The sequence below is a fragment of the Anopheles cruzii genome, chromosome 3 (genome assembly GCF_943734635.1).
Source record: "Anopheles cruzii chromosome 3, idAnoCruzAS_RS32_06, whole genome shotgun sequence".
Lineage (NCBI taxonomy): Eukaryota > Metazoa > Arthropoda > Insecta > Diptera > Culicidae > Anopheles > Anopheles cruzii.
The window spans coordinates 42,780,565-42,795,037 of NC_069145.1; the positions used below are offsets into that span (position 1 = coordinate 42,780,565).

The following is a 14,473-nucleotide window of genomic DNA, read 5'->3' on the forward strand; positions in this document are numbered from 1 at the left end:
CGCGTGTTAAGCAGATCATACGTTCGCTTCCTTTGTCGACGTAGTTTTGTTACAAACAGCGAAACTTTGTGGTTAGTAAGAAAACATTGAAATGCTCAAACAATAATTAGACTGACGATTATTCAACAGTATAATTACCAATCTTTTGAATGGCTCACCGGAACGACATTTTTTTTACAACTTCTTTACTATAACGACCGAAACATGCTTCCAATCGTTTACTTCTTGTTTCTTCATAACTATAACAAAGAGGCACCTTTTATTGTTCAGCGAGAGATCGATCTTTTTCATTGCAATTACGCGGCGCAAGCGTAGCGTAGCGTTCAAACTTTCACTGATCGCCGTTAATGCTAAGCATTACTTTTACCCAGCCAAAGAAAGCATAGGTTCTTCATGCTGATCAATGGATAACAATAGCAGCAAATTTCTTTTTCTCAAATGATTGATGGTCAAAAGCAACGATTATTGCGAGTACAGTGTACGAAACTTTTAATCAATCTACGCTCATAATTACTTACTACACTAAATCAGTATTAAACGATACATTTTCATCTATAACATGAGCACGTATTGACGAAACACGAAACATTGTGATGTTTCCTTTCTACTTTGCTCCATTTGACATTGCACACAAACGACCGAAATACGGTAAGACGCGTGAACGTCCTGCTTGGTTGATTTTGCAGAATCAAAATCACTATTTATCGCATCCAAGTTTGGAAACTGCCACCAAAGTTTATTTAAAAATTTCAAAACAACCCAGATGGAATTTCTACTGAGATTCCAGTGTTGAGTTCAGTGTGCAGATATAGACGATAGATTTTTCACATGGCGCGCTTGATGCTCCGGTCAGAGCATCTCGACTGAAGTAGCAAATCAACATCATATTTACGAAATGTGACAAAAGTAAAGCGCAATTTCTTACGCCATGAGTCCAGTGTCTGCAAATAAGTGGATTTAAATTAAACTTAAACACACGCTAAGCTAGAATTCAAATTTTCGCCATTCGCCATCGCTTGCCAAGCCATTTCGCTCTCGACCCAAATGGAAACGTCAATCGGCGGCAAATGTTGCGCCAAGAACACGAAGCGAAGCGAAGAAGAGGAAGAGGCATAACTTCTCCTGCCGCGATTTTGACGGACATTTACGGATTACGGGCGGATTTTGACCGGGTAGAACGCACATTCGTACAATTTTTGTTTTTCTTTCCACGTCCGACCGACGGCCGTTGAAACCGCTTCTGTGAAGTGATAGGTATTAACTCCCTGCAAAACGCACACACCCCGACGATGGCGCTATTCCGGCCCATTCTTTTGGCCGTACTTGCCGCGCACCTGGCCGGAGCACACCAGGTGAGCGGGTCGAAATCTCAGGTTATCGAGCTAGACGAATCCAACTGGGACCGTATGCTCACCGACGAATGGCTGGTAGAATTGTAAGTAAGACAGCCGGCGACGGCCTGCACTCAACCGAGCCGCCCAATGGTTCGCGTATTGCTGAGGTCAATAACCAACCTGCTTTGTTTGGCTTGTTATTTTTCCATCGTTTTTCATGCGCACTCAGCTATGCCCCGTGGTGTCCGGCGTGCAAAAGCCTTGCCCCGATCTGGGACGATCTTTCGACCTGGTCCGACGATTTGAACATTAAAACGGGCAAGGTGGACGTGACGTCATCGCCAGGCCTCAGCGGCCGGTTTTTCGTAACGGCACTGCCCACCATTTTCCACGTAATCAACGGTGAGTTCCGTCAGTACAAGGGACCGCGTGATCTGGACGCGTTCATGACGTTCGTCGAGGAAAAGAAGTGGCAATCGTTCGAGCAGGTGTCCGCTTGGCGCAATCCGGACTCGCTCCAGATGTCTCTCGTGTCGCAGTTTTTCAAGCTTTCACACTTCCTGAAAGTAAGTAGAGCCCGGCTGCGGGTAAGTGTGCGCACATTCCGACGGTACCAAACGGTCGAAAAGCACCAATCTAAGCGACATCTAAAAATGCGTCTCTTTCCAGGAACTCAACACGATGCTGCTGAAGGAGTATGGCCTGCCGGTGTGGGGATCGTACGCACTGTTCGGTATTGGAACGGTGCTGTTGGGCGCCATCTTCGGACTGATTCTGGTGTGCATCATCGACTGTCTGTTCCCTCCGAAGTCGGGCCAGCGGCAGAGCTTCTCCGAGCACAAACAGAAGGTCCGCGCCGAGAAGGTGCCAGAAGAACTGCGCGGTGACGAGCTGGTCGATGAGGACGAAGAAAAGAACCGACTGGTGGACGACGACGCGGACGAAGTTGAAGGGGAGGACGATGAAGAACGCGAAGAGGAGCAGGAAAAGGACACGTCAGAGGGAGAAAAGTTCTCTGCCAGCGAGGAAGAAGAAGAAAAGGATGAACTAGTCACCACCAGTCCGGACGTGCGGAAACGTAAACCAAGGAAAGCCGATTAAATGGGACCAAGGTGTGCTGGTTGCCTGAACCTTGAGTGATGTCGCACCGCAACAAACCGACCTGGGGAATGGCTCCAAAGTGTTGCCTCAGTTCTATTCTTGCTTTTTTACTTTTGAATTCTGTGGTCCTCGCAGAACACTTTGAGATAACTTCTCTTCATTCAATTAATTCTCCGTAGTTTATCCTCAGTTGTGCATTTAAACACACCAAAACGTAATACCTTCCAATACTTTGCACATTCGTTACGCTTTTCGTGTTATGACTATTATTAATTGTGCTACTTACATTTTTATATCTTCTGTGCTTTAACATGTTTTGCTTAAGTGCATTGGTGTACATTTAGTTCGGATGCTAACGGCTACATTTGAGAGGCAGGAGAGTGCTTCATGTGTTGGTGTATGCGACGCATGATAAAGTAAGCAAAACTCCCACTGTTTGGAACGTAACAGAAGGCACACACTACTCGAAAATAATGGAATGTAATTAAAAGAAAAACGCGAAACGCTACCGAAGCAATGCGCAAGAGAACAGAGAAACGGAAGTAAAAAATAGACTTTAACAATCTCATGCATGTACGAAAGACGGGAGAGGAAATTAGACGGGCCGGGCGAGGAGTGACGATGATTAGATAATGAGAAATTATTAATAAAATAAACACACGAACACGTCCCGAAAAAACGACGCTGCGGTACATTCATTTATACCCATTTTACCGAACATTAAACTAATAAAATCGTGAGAAAACAAAATATTCATATAAAACGTCGCAAGGCTACTTTGTTAGTTTTCGGCTGCTCGTTCGTTAAACAACGTGATTTACTACGAAATATTTTGCGGGGCTGTGTCAAAACTTATGTGTCCCTCAAATGGCTGTTTAATTTGCAATTTGCAGAAAAGAGTTTTCTGCATGTTTTTTATGTTTCAGTTGCATTCTAGGTTGTATTATACATTTTTGTATTAAGTTGACAAGACGATTGACAAGACCCAGGAGATCAACCTTTCTTTTAAAAGAATCGTATTTCTGCTTTCGTAGACTCAATGTAAAAAAAGAAATAACAAAATACAAAATAATCTACATGTCGGCAAGAAGATTAAAAATATATGTAAAGAACACTGCGCTATTCGCTAACTCTTGTAACTAATTAGGCTAATTTTCTCACGAATTAAAACAATCTTCAATCACTGTTTCACGATCCATTTCCTTTGTTTTGCCAAACAGGAACTTAGCACCATTACCAAACCCGTTACTTTCCTAAAGGTATCGTCATTAGAAAACCTGTTTCCCTTAGACAGTCCACGGACGCACAGCTCAACGCACGTAGCACATTACGAGCCAAAGTTACCCTTTAACCGATTAAAGTACTCCATATCTCTGGGACTGATCGAGGGTATAAACTTTTTCATCGCTTCCCGGAAGTCCTCTTCGCAGACGATCACCTGATCAGCTCCAAGACCCTCAATGATCGAATCTAAAAAACAGAAGGGAGAGAAAATGCTATTGAATAACAACTATTTCTCGTTTGAATACATTTTTGGAAACCCAGCACACCTCCAGCGATCGCTTCTTTAACAGTCCTGCGCACGGCACTGAGCCACGCATTCGAGCAGATCGAGTACATATCGGCTCCGGTCATGTCCTGGTGCAAACTCTCGGCAATTTTGCGCAAAGTTAGACTGTTTGCCAACCGGAAACGACCAGTTACCGCCTTTAGCACACTTTCTTTTTCCTCCACCGTGCAGCTCGGTCCAACATACAGCAGCTTATCGAAGCGCCCCGGTCGTAGAAGAGCCGGATCGATCAAATCTGGTCGATTGGTAGCGGCCAGGATGAAAATCTGTTGTCCGGGGTCCTTCGAGATACCATCCATTTCGCTCAGCATCTGTGATACGACGCGATCCATGACGCCACCCGAATCTCCACTAACGCCCCGGTTTGGGGCCAAGGAATCCAGCTCATCGAGGAACAGGACGCAGGGTGAGGCGGTCCGGGCTCGTCCAAACACTTCCCGTACGTTCTGTTCGCTCTGACCGACGTACATGTTGAGCAGTTCCGGACCCTGCACCGACAGAAAGCTTAAGTTGCATTCCGTGGCAACCGCTTTGGCGATAAGTGTTTTGCCGGTGCCAGGTGGACCGTACAGTAGGATACCCGAGCGTCGCATATTCTTCCCCAACAAGTGCTTGTGACGCAACGGAAGCCCGATGGAGTTCTGTATCTCGGATTTCAACTTTGCCAAACCACCAATTTCCGACCACAGCACCCGTGGTACACGTGGCGCTCCGAGACTGTCCGAGAATGAGGCTTGCATTCGTTCGAGTGATGTTTCAAAGTGTGTCAGCTTGAGGTTTTCGTCACCCGACTGACGCCAGGCATCGAGGGCGTTGCCATACAGAAGCTCCAGATCGGACAGGGTGAATCCTTGGCTCTGTTCGGCAACCTTTTGGCGAGCACCACCGGCTAACCGGTGGTTGTGGCCGAGTGAAATCCATCGCAACATGTCTTCCCGTTCGGTCGCGTTCGGAGGTTGAAACTGGATCACTTCGAGAAAGAGGGAAGTTAGCTTCGGAGCACTCGATTCCTTCTGATTTGCCAACGCAACGACGATGATCGGATGAGAGTAGTGGCGTGCGGTAAAGAGCGTGGTCAGTTCCGCCTGAAACGAACCCGTAATGCGCTGCTCTTCGTTTCCTTCGTTGTCGACGCCAAACACTTCGAAATTCTCCAAGCAAATAATGAGCGGTTCACAGATTTTCGCTTTCCCGAACGCGCTGCTCAGTTTCGTCTCGGTTTGCGAGCTTATCGCCGTCATTATGTCACTGCAATCGGCACTATAAATCGGAATACCAAGTTTGCCCGCCACGGCGTCAAGCACCGATCGCTTCCCGACTCCTCGTTCACCACGCAGCATAAACACCGGCCAGATGCCGTTCTGGACGAGACCATTATTCTCAACGCGGAGGTACGCCCGCAATGATGAATGCAGTGAATCGAAATACTTTTGCAACCCAAACGGGCACCGGGACCGGTGTGCCATTACGTCGAGCCGTTCGGGTAACAAAAAATTATTATACGTCGTTGTCTGCTGAAGTGCCGTGAGACCTTTGCACGCGATACCACTCATCTCGAACGCACCGGAAGCGGAATCGAGATTTAGACACTTGAACCATAAGGCCTTCATGTGGGCCAGGATGCCGAAATGCTTTGTGTAGAAAGTGTTACCGAGAAAGTGCTCCGTCAGGGGTATCTGGTAGGTGTGGTTGCGGTACAACAGCCTGGGTGTTTCGAAGTACCGGCCCATCACAAAGTCCACAATATCGGTGCTCAGATCGTACGGTGTTTGGTAGATGAAGATGCTTGCTTTGGCGACAATTTCCGGCAAATGCTGGCCGTCCGTCACACGATGTAGGCGGCCCCAGAACACCGAGTGGCAACCGCGTTGGTAGCGTTCCCGCAGATTCTCCAGCATGTTCTCCTTCACCCAAAGTGCGTTCAGCGGCACCCCTGGATGAGGACATATTTGGCACAGCACGGACGTGTTCTGCTTGTTGAGGATGATTGAAATCAGGCTTTTGTTTTCCTCGGATGCCACAGTCGGCGGGAGTTTGGCCAAGTTTAGCGCGAGGTTAATCCAATTTATTTCACGCTCCACAACATACTCGCGAAAAACGAGCGGGCAAACGAACAGGGTGTGTTCCGAAATTACCAGCTGGTCTGCCTGCAATCGCTCAAACAGCCCATTCGGTATGGGTTGGAGGTGAAAATTTAACGATCGCATTTTCAGAGCCTTCCACAGCTTCCGCAGTCCTTGCAGCAGCACATACACCGGAAGGAAGTATCCGGGATAACGGGGAAAGCGAATTCTGGCAATGTGCAGCAACAGTCGCACCCTTTTCTCAAGTTTATCACTCATCACGAAGCCTATTGTGTTTTTTCTGTGAACCAAAGAGAAAACGCGATTCGATTTATTGAACAGCACGCTTTACAGACCTTTTTTTGAATTATCGCCGCAACCGAAGCAAGAATTTTGCATCGAGTACATTACCTCAACCGAAAGAAATCTTTTCTTGGTCTCACCTTAAACGGAATAATAACAAACTCCCGGCTGACTTTTCATCAAAACAATGCGACCTGTCAACGGAGCTTACATAGTTTATCTTCACTGCTCGTCGTATAATTAATTTCATTTTAAATCCCAGCAGTTAATTGACAAATTCATTGTTACCATTCCGTACAAAAGTCATCTTTTTCCTGAATTTTATTACAAAAAATAAATAAGCAGTTTCCGTTGAACCCTGAGCGTTAATCATGGAAGCCATGATATAAGACTGAACTTTAGTATTTGAAATCCCTAGATATAACCTACCACCATTGCTGAGAATTGCTTGTGTTGTATAAATGTTGCTCGCGTTCAATCAACGCGTTTCGGACCTTCGCCTACTTTCGTGTGGATGATGTAGCGCAGCAAGTTTGGCTGTTCCTGTGTGAATGAATCCAGCAGGACACCGGGAACGGCTGCCATTGCAGCTTCATCGTTCGCAATACCCTTGTAATACTCGTCCGCTGTGCAATGATTGAATGGAAACACTCGGCGAATGATTGCTGAAATTTCTGCCACATCACGGTCCAGCATAAAAAGACACGCGTTCGGACCAGCATCGAAACTGTAGGCCACCTTAACCGGGACATCGTCTCCAGCAAGGCTGTTGATTTGGTGTACCAAACGGATGACCGTTCGTGACACGTCGTTCATGTAGAAGCACGGTGGATAGGTGTCCAGACAGACGGCGTGGCACTGATTGCTATCCTTCATGGCAATGCGACCGAATGTATCAAAGTCGTGCTCCGCTATCGCCTGCAATGCATTTGATCGCTTGAAAAATCACTTCGTTGTGATCGACTCTATCGTCGTAAGTTACCTTTTTCAGTAGCTCCACACGTTGCGGAACACACACAGCGGCACGATGCTTGAGAAGATCCGATGTTTTCACACTCGTAGCCATCCCGTGCGTTGAAGCGGTTGCTTTCTTCCGATCGTTCACCACCAGAATAAGGACGTGCATTTGGGGCCACGCCTTTGCCGGTGCCAATTGGACCGCCAATGAATCGGCTCCATCCTCGCGCTCACCTCGTACCCACTGGACAAAGCCGGAATGAAGGCTACGGCAGGCAGACCCGCTGCCCATCCGCGCAATTCCACTCAATTCTACGCTCCCTTCGATACCGTACAGTGTGGCCAGAGTGTAAACTATAATCAGGAGGAAGAATGACGATTGAGAAGGAGGAAAGAAGTTTGAGACCCTCGTTTTCTTACCGAAACACGCATACCCCGATGCGCTCGATGCCAGGCCGGCCGCAGTGGGGAAGTTGTTCTCCGATTCTACGTGGATGTTCCAGTCCAATAGTTGGGTCTTGCACTTTCCGGCATCGCGTGCCTTTTTTCGTACTAAATAGTGAGTGAGATAGAGAATGCTATAACCAAAGCTTCTTGATGCTTCCGTATCCATATCTCAATTGCCTACCTTCCTCAAGGCATCTCTGAATGCGTGGATTTTCAAACGATTCCTCGACCCCATTCAAACGCAAAACGCTCTTCGACAATTCTGGCCCGGCCATGATGGTGGTTTTGGTTCGGAGCTATACAATTGAAAAGCAAAACATGAAACAGATCGCCCGTCAATAGGATACCGCATTATTTAGCATTCTCGTCAGCGCCTACTGTTCGGTGTCTTATCTTACATCTTCCGTAGAGAGCGTGACACTGATCGAATCGTTGATCGGTAAAATGAGGTCATCGTCACGCTTTCCCCCTGAAAATGGATAAGCATATTAGTGAGTGCAAATTGTGAAAATCGCTCACGATATCACCACGTACAGTATTTGATGATTGCAATGTTCACCGGAGCCACACAAGTTACAGAGACGGACATTTTCTGATGGGTTCTTTCGTGGTAAATTGCAGAATCTTAAGCGCAGCACCAAACGCCAACCAGATAATTCAACGTCAACAAACGAATTGACGTAAACGTAAACAATCTGCTGACGTTTGACTAAGGAGAGAGGCCGAAATTCTCACGCGTCGTTTGCTCTCCTCTCAGTCTTTCGCATTCTTCACACGTGTTTTGCGCGGTTGAAATTTGAAAACGTGGCCACGCAAAAACGGTAGTTGTTCGCCGATTCCGATATTCTTTTTTTGGGATATTGATTTGAGAAACTAATTAACATGCCCATGGCACATTAACGCACACGAGAAAAGCAAGTCATAGTCTTGGTGTAGGTTGTTGTTTTTGTCATGTTAATTTATTAATTTATTATGGCTCTTTTTAGTTTAACTATTCGCTGCAAACAGAGCTCGTCAGAAAATCGCACCGCACAATACTAAGCGCAAGGCTTTAAGTATCCAGTTTATCTAAGTATCTTGCTGCTCGCAGCTAGTACCTACTTATTGACGAAAGATGAAGTTGAAATGGATGGGCGTTAAAGATAATCACATTTGCTTAACCACTAATGGCTGAATGGAACAAATAGTGAAGTCACGTCACCTTGTACCGGCTACGTTCTGTTTCGATAGTAAAATAAATAACTGATGATTTCATACAGACAAATGGTTTCTAAGACTAAAAAAATACTGTCATTCGCGGTACTACAGTAATTTGTAACATGAGATTGACACTTCCGACGAGAACATTCTCTGTTTGGTCGACTGATTGTGGCGTTAATTCCCCTGGAGGCTCGGTAGTGAACAGCTTACGTTTGTATGCCGTAGTACACGTACTCCCTGCACCAATTCATCGTTTCATCTTCGTTACTGCAGCACATGGGAAACACTAGGGCCGACTTCGTAACTTTCGAGCAACGCTGGCACAGTTCGTTTACGTCCTCCTGTAGTGGGAGAAACAATGATAGAAATGTTTAGTAAATGTTCAACAGGAACTACAGGTCCCGGTTTGAATTCGGACTTACATCTTCGTAGCACTGTTGCACTCGCTTGTAATCGGCGTCGTAGTAATCCTCATAATCTGCCGATCTCTTCTTAGGTTGATGGCGACGATTGTGGTGCGTACTGCTTGCGCCCAGTCTGGCCCGCAACAGGTGATCCAGTAAGCGGGCCCTGCTCTGCTGTTCTGGCGCTGACGGTCTAGCATTGATCTGATGTACTACGCATGCCAGCAAAACCATCAGCAGTGCTAGTCGAAGCCACAGACTCGTCTGGTGAAGAAATCATACAAAAAGTGTGATTAATCAACAGGGATGTGAATAAATCAAATTACAGTAACAACATCATAATTACGGCCTCAACAACGAACAGTCTGAAGGTCTCTCTGTCAAAGTTCATCATCACAACTACCAAACAAGTCAGCCCACCAGCTATTACTCTTGTAAATACACACAACCACGTCCTGTTTGATAAGTCCACTGTTTATGGTCAAACGGTTCCCACAAGAAGTTGGCAGATAGAGTCCTCCTGGTGTGGGAAAAAGTCATGCCCCTCAAGTCACCACTGTGAAGGGTGGTATATAATCCCCGGGTGAGTAATCTTCACCCTCACCCACCCACCCCCACCACCCTCAGATTTGTTTGTTCGCCTCGTCCGAACACCTGGTTTCTGGTTTTGCCTGGCCATGGTGGGGAGGCGTGATCCGTTCGTGGAGCATTCGCGAATCACACTCGAGAGCTGTGATCGCTCGGATCGACTAGTGGAATATATGGTGACATATACCAAGCCACTAAAATGGAATACAGCCACATAATGATAAGCACCTGCGTACTAGGGCTTCCGTTTCTATGTCAGTTTGTCTGCGCCGGATTCTTGGAACGCAAAACAAACTGGATCGCGGCCCGTTCCCGGAGGCCGCGTTAGCACTCTGTCTCCGGGTGGGGTACTTTTGCGACCCAGGACTCGGTTGGGCTGGCCCACACCCTAACAACAAACGCGGAACAAAACAAACCTCTTTGACACCAACTGGCCAGCTGGTCTGGTGCGACGGGGTCAAAAGTCGCTCTCATGACATCATCTGCTGGCTTTTTGCGGAAGGTTATCGTGTTTCTTCCGCGCATTAACAAGCACCAATTGCATCACACCCGATGCCGCCGAGCAGAAGTGAGATGGGGCGCCCAGAACGAAAGAGCAGGAGATAGATCCCTTTGTGAGATTCCGAAAATTTTAAACGAAATCAGTGTCGGTCTTTCGAACCGCGCGCCGCGTAAGTTCGTGAAACGGTTGCTAGGTCCTCTCTGGGGTTTGCTGTGATTGAAATGAGGTTAGAGTCGAAGGAGTCACACTCTTCACAGCACACTTGGCCCTACATTACGTCACGACTTCGTGACCAACTGCAGCGGCAACGGTTTGATACGTTTACGTCATCATTGAGGCGGCATTGAGGGCTTATCAAAAAGGCCGGAACAGTAGCCATCACCATCATCATTAGCATCGTGCTGTAGGAGACGTGGTCAGATAAGCGTAGAATGTACCATGTGCATGGCCCCGGCCCTCGAGCGATCAAAACAACCGCTTCGCCAGACTGCCGCGTGCTGTGGTCAAGTGCATTCGGTCACTTTCATATAGCTAAGCAAAACCCTTCGATCCGGCCATTGACCGACATTGAGCCGGAGGACAACAGACTGACCGCTTCCTACGACAACGCCTCGTTGTCCCTTGCCTATTAATCGCCAATTTCGATATCCACATCAGGAATGGCGCAAGTGGTCAAACCGGGGCGGTCGGGTGACTCGCCCAGTTTCTAGGCCAGCTGAGAACCCTCAAATTGTGTCACGCGGTAGGCGCCAGCACCACGCGCGCCATGAGATCATTACTGATAACGGGGTGGGGCTGCGCAGCTGCGGTTTCTATTATGCCGGTTCAACAGATACCGGCTTAGCCTCGGAGTGTATGCTGAAATAATTTCACCATGTTGCATCCATCATTGACAGTCGCTTACTGGCGTCTAGTAATTCGCACCAAAGCGCTAGGCAAACAATTCTTTCCGCCCCATGAAAGTTCCGAGGATCACCAGCCGGAAGTGCGAAAGGAGCTATTTATGGTCTGTAGATAGGGTCAGACATTTAGCTCGCGTCCGAATTCGGATTATGTCGAACAATGGCGGGTGGGCAAGGTGTGTGACAGAGACAAAACAATCACTTTTGGCCAGGTGTACTTTGAAAACGATTAAACTGAAACTTAAGGCCGCGGTGGTAGGTGATTCACTCACACCCTAAGCCATCCGTCAATCAGCCGGCAACTCATCGTGATATCGCATCGCGGTGATGATGCATATCGGAATTACGTCGTTGTCTAGTTGTGGCCAGGGCCGCGACGGGCTCGGCTTCTGGTTGATTCATGATTGTAGGCTCGAGCCCCCGTTCGACTTTCCCTCAGGAAAATGCGAAAAGGCTACTGATACCACGAGCCTCTAGATTCTAGTCCAGCAAGCGCACTTCGGTTTGATAAAATGCAACAAATATGATTCGGATTTTATCTCATAAAAATTATCCTGTAGCGTGAGTGCATGTAGCATACATTATTATGTAGCAGTGTACGATTTTCCATTCATCAAGGCCATAAAGGTTCAATTCAATTAAAGGGATCAATCAGGAATTAAAATCTTCGTGGTAGAAACCTGGGATAGCGCTAAAAGAGTAAAAATTCTTTGTTCGGTTTTTCTCTCTTTTTGTTCAAATTTTTAGCTTACCACACTGTTCTTGTGAATATCCCATTGGTTAAAAATAGCAATGCTTTTGATAAGTAGATATCCACAGATCCTTCCAATAGATCTATGTGTTCCAAATTCGAAACTTTTCCACCAACTCACTTGTGGGCGTCTTTAACTTGTGCACTTCAACCATATCGAATTGAAATCACATCACTCGGCCAACTCTCTTGACCGTCTCATGGACCGTCCAACTGTCAATGTTTCGTGCGGCTCATTGAGTCCTTTGGATCACTTCGGTATCATACACAACACCAAGATGGCTTACCTTATTTGCTTTGTATCCCATCATATTGGATGCTACTATTTCTTTTCTCCGATGACAAATTTCAACACTGATCTGACACTGACACGGCCACGTCCTTAGCGATCGCCGAGAGCACTTGTTATCCTGTTGTGCTTGCGAGACACGAGTATGCACGCGCGCTGATTTATACCTCCTTTCGGTGTCCACTCCCAACCGTTCCGATCGAACCCTTTCAATGAACTGACTTGCTCTGTGCAGGGTGCTGGCTCTATTATTCATTTATACGCAACCGGAAAATACTGCCCGCAGCCGCCCACCTCGCACCGTGTGCGAGTGTTGGTGTGGAACGGGCCGCGATCGGTATCCCGACGCATGCCGCATGCCCCGATTGGTTCAACTTATCTGCTCTGCGAGCTCACGCTCAGCTTTTACTTTACGCCGGTGTTAGTGTGGGTTGGTCATTGTGCCAATGTCACTGTCGGCCTGATTTTGGGGGTCCATTGGAACGGTAGCAAAAAAAAAACATGAAACACATAAACAAACAAACCGAGCCCCAAACACGCCGGATTTCGCGCCGGTCTCGTGCGTGAACCGTGATCAGAATCGTGATCCAGCGGTATTCCCCCTTCTAATGGATAGTATAGCAATCGGAAGGGTTGACCGGGGCTGTGTGCACTAATTCCGGAGCAAGTCTCCTAATCCTGACAAGCGACGAGCGGATTGAGGTGTCTCCGCCGATAAGAACTGTGCTTCATTTCACAATCATCGCCAGTCATCGCCGGTCAATCTCACTGATCGATGCTGATCGTAATAAAATCACCCGATTGCGTCACGAAACACGGGATGGAGGGGCAGGGCAGGGTCAACATTCCGCGAGATGAATGGGATTCCATGAAGGTACTGATTGCGGCCACCGTACTATGGACGGGCGTGATCACGACAATGTTGCGCAATTTATTTTGCGTTACAACCTCTTCCCATGCCATGTGTGATAAGTAAGCGCCACCGTCTTCGGGACGAAGTACACGCCCCTGGAGCAGCAATGATTTGCATTTCCACAGTCGCATTTTGGCCTACAAAGCACAATCGGATGTGCTAAGGTCACTGTCTAGCCAAACGGTCCACCGGAAGGACGCCTAGCGACGGAATAGAGCGGGTTTTCAGACTCTCCCACAGCACCGTTCGATTCTCGATGCAAGCGGGGTTCCCGGTTAGCGTCCTGAATGAACATGTTAGTTCATGTAAAAAATATTGGAGCAACAAATCAAACACGCGCGGAACATCGCGGAACATCGCGGAACATCGCGGAACGTGCTCCACCAGAATCTGTCTAATAGAGAGCCAAAGAGCCCAAAATATTCGTTGGCTTAAAACTGTCATCAGCACATTATATCTTTAAACAGTACGGAAAGAAGAAAAAGGTTATATAAAATCCAAGCATATTATTATTATATTATGTACATACTTGAGATTCACTATCGTTATAAATCAAGCTATCAAAACTTCAGAAAAGAGCATCATTTAGTTCTTTCAAGGTTGGAAATAAGTAGAAAGGGCGTAATATCTTTTGTAGCACAAGGGATTTTATTCCAGACTATTTTCTTTGCCTCATCAACAGGTCCATTAAACTTGCATTTAACCTTGGCCTCCGCAGCTGAAAACAATTCAATTACGATCACTCAATCACCACACACTGATATAAAGACGTGGGGCTAGTGCATCAGTGCATCGTAATGTGTCATTTATACCTTGTGCATGGAGACATTCCCTTTCGCGACTAACTAGGGAATTCCCTAAACTTTCCCGACCTCTTCTGGAGAATTGCCTGCCAATAAGCCTTTCCGGGCAGGTGTTCCCAGCACCGCGAGTAGCCCTACGGCAATTTCCTATGACGCTTACGTGCAGGCGCGTGATGCAAGCGAAGAAGACGAATCACGTTACAGTACAATTTGTCTCTTCCTATTGATTGATGATTGAACTGTGAAATTCCTTCCTTCAATTCTATCAGCACAATTCCACACTCCCTGGAATGGTACCGGCCGACTCTTCAGAGCGTTATCTCCTAAGACCGAATATTTGTGTCAA

General features: G+C 47.0%; 4 protein-coding genes across 4 annotated transcripts; 1 reads left to right on the forward strand and 3 right to left on the reverse strand.

Moving 5' to 3' along the window:
- The first annotated feature begins 1,143 nt into the window (after positions 1-1,143).
- On the forward strand, positions 1,144-3,102 carry LOC128272501 (thioredoxin-related transmembrane protein 1). Its single transcript, XM_053010324.1, has 3 exons — positions 1,144-1,435; positions 1,564-1,900; positions 2,004-3,102. Exons 1-3 carry the CDS (start codon positions 1,290-1,292, stop codon positions 2,433-2,435), a joined length of 915 nt encoding a protein of 304 aa, XP_052866284.1. The 5' UTR covers positions 1,144-1,289; the 3' UTR covers positions 2,436-3,102.
- Positions 3,103-3,212: 110 nt separating this feature from the next.
- LOC128273250 (uncharacterized) lies at positions 3,213-6,347 on the reverse strand. Its single transcript, XM_053011184.1, has 2 exons — positions 3,986-6,347; positions 3,213-3,905 (listed from the first exon to the last, which is right to left on the reverse strand). The coding sequence occupies exons 1-2, from the start codon at positions 6,345-6,347 to the stop codon at positions 3,763-3,765; spliced, it is 2,505 nt and encodes an 834-aa protein (XP_052867144.1). The 3' UTR covers positions 3,213-3,762.
- Positions 6,348-6,669: 322 nt separating this feature from the next.
- On the reverse strand, positions 6,670-8,378 carry LOC128271870 (diphosphomevalonate decarboxylase). The gene is made up of 6 exons (XM_053009536.1): positions 8,310-8,378; positions 8,174-8,244; positions 7,957-8,071; positions 7,749-7,880; positions 7,354-7,682; positions 6,670-7,289 (listed from the first exon to the last, which is right to left on the reverse strand). The coding sequence occupies exons 1-6, from the start codon at positions 8,362-8,364 to the stop codon at positions 6,846-6,848; spliced, it is 1,146 nt and encodes a 381-aa protein (XP_052865496.1). The 5' UTR covers positions 8,365-8,378; the 3' UTR covers positions 6,670-6,845.
- An 803-nt stretch (positions 8,379-9,181) lies between these two features.
- Positions 9,182-12,430, reverse strand: LOC128274005 (uncharacterized). Its single transcript, XM_053012090.1, has 3 exons — positions 12,410-12,430; positions 9,398-9,643; positions 9,182-9,316 (listed from the first exon to the last, which is right to left on the reverse strand). Exons 1-3 carry the CDS (start codon positions 12,428-12,430, stop codon positions 9,182-9,184), a joined length of 402 nt encoding a protein of 133 aa, XP_052868050.1.
- Positions 12,431-14,473: the final 2,043 nt, after the last annotated feature.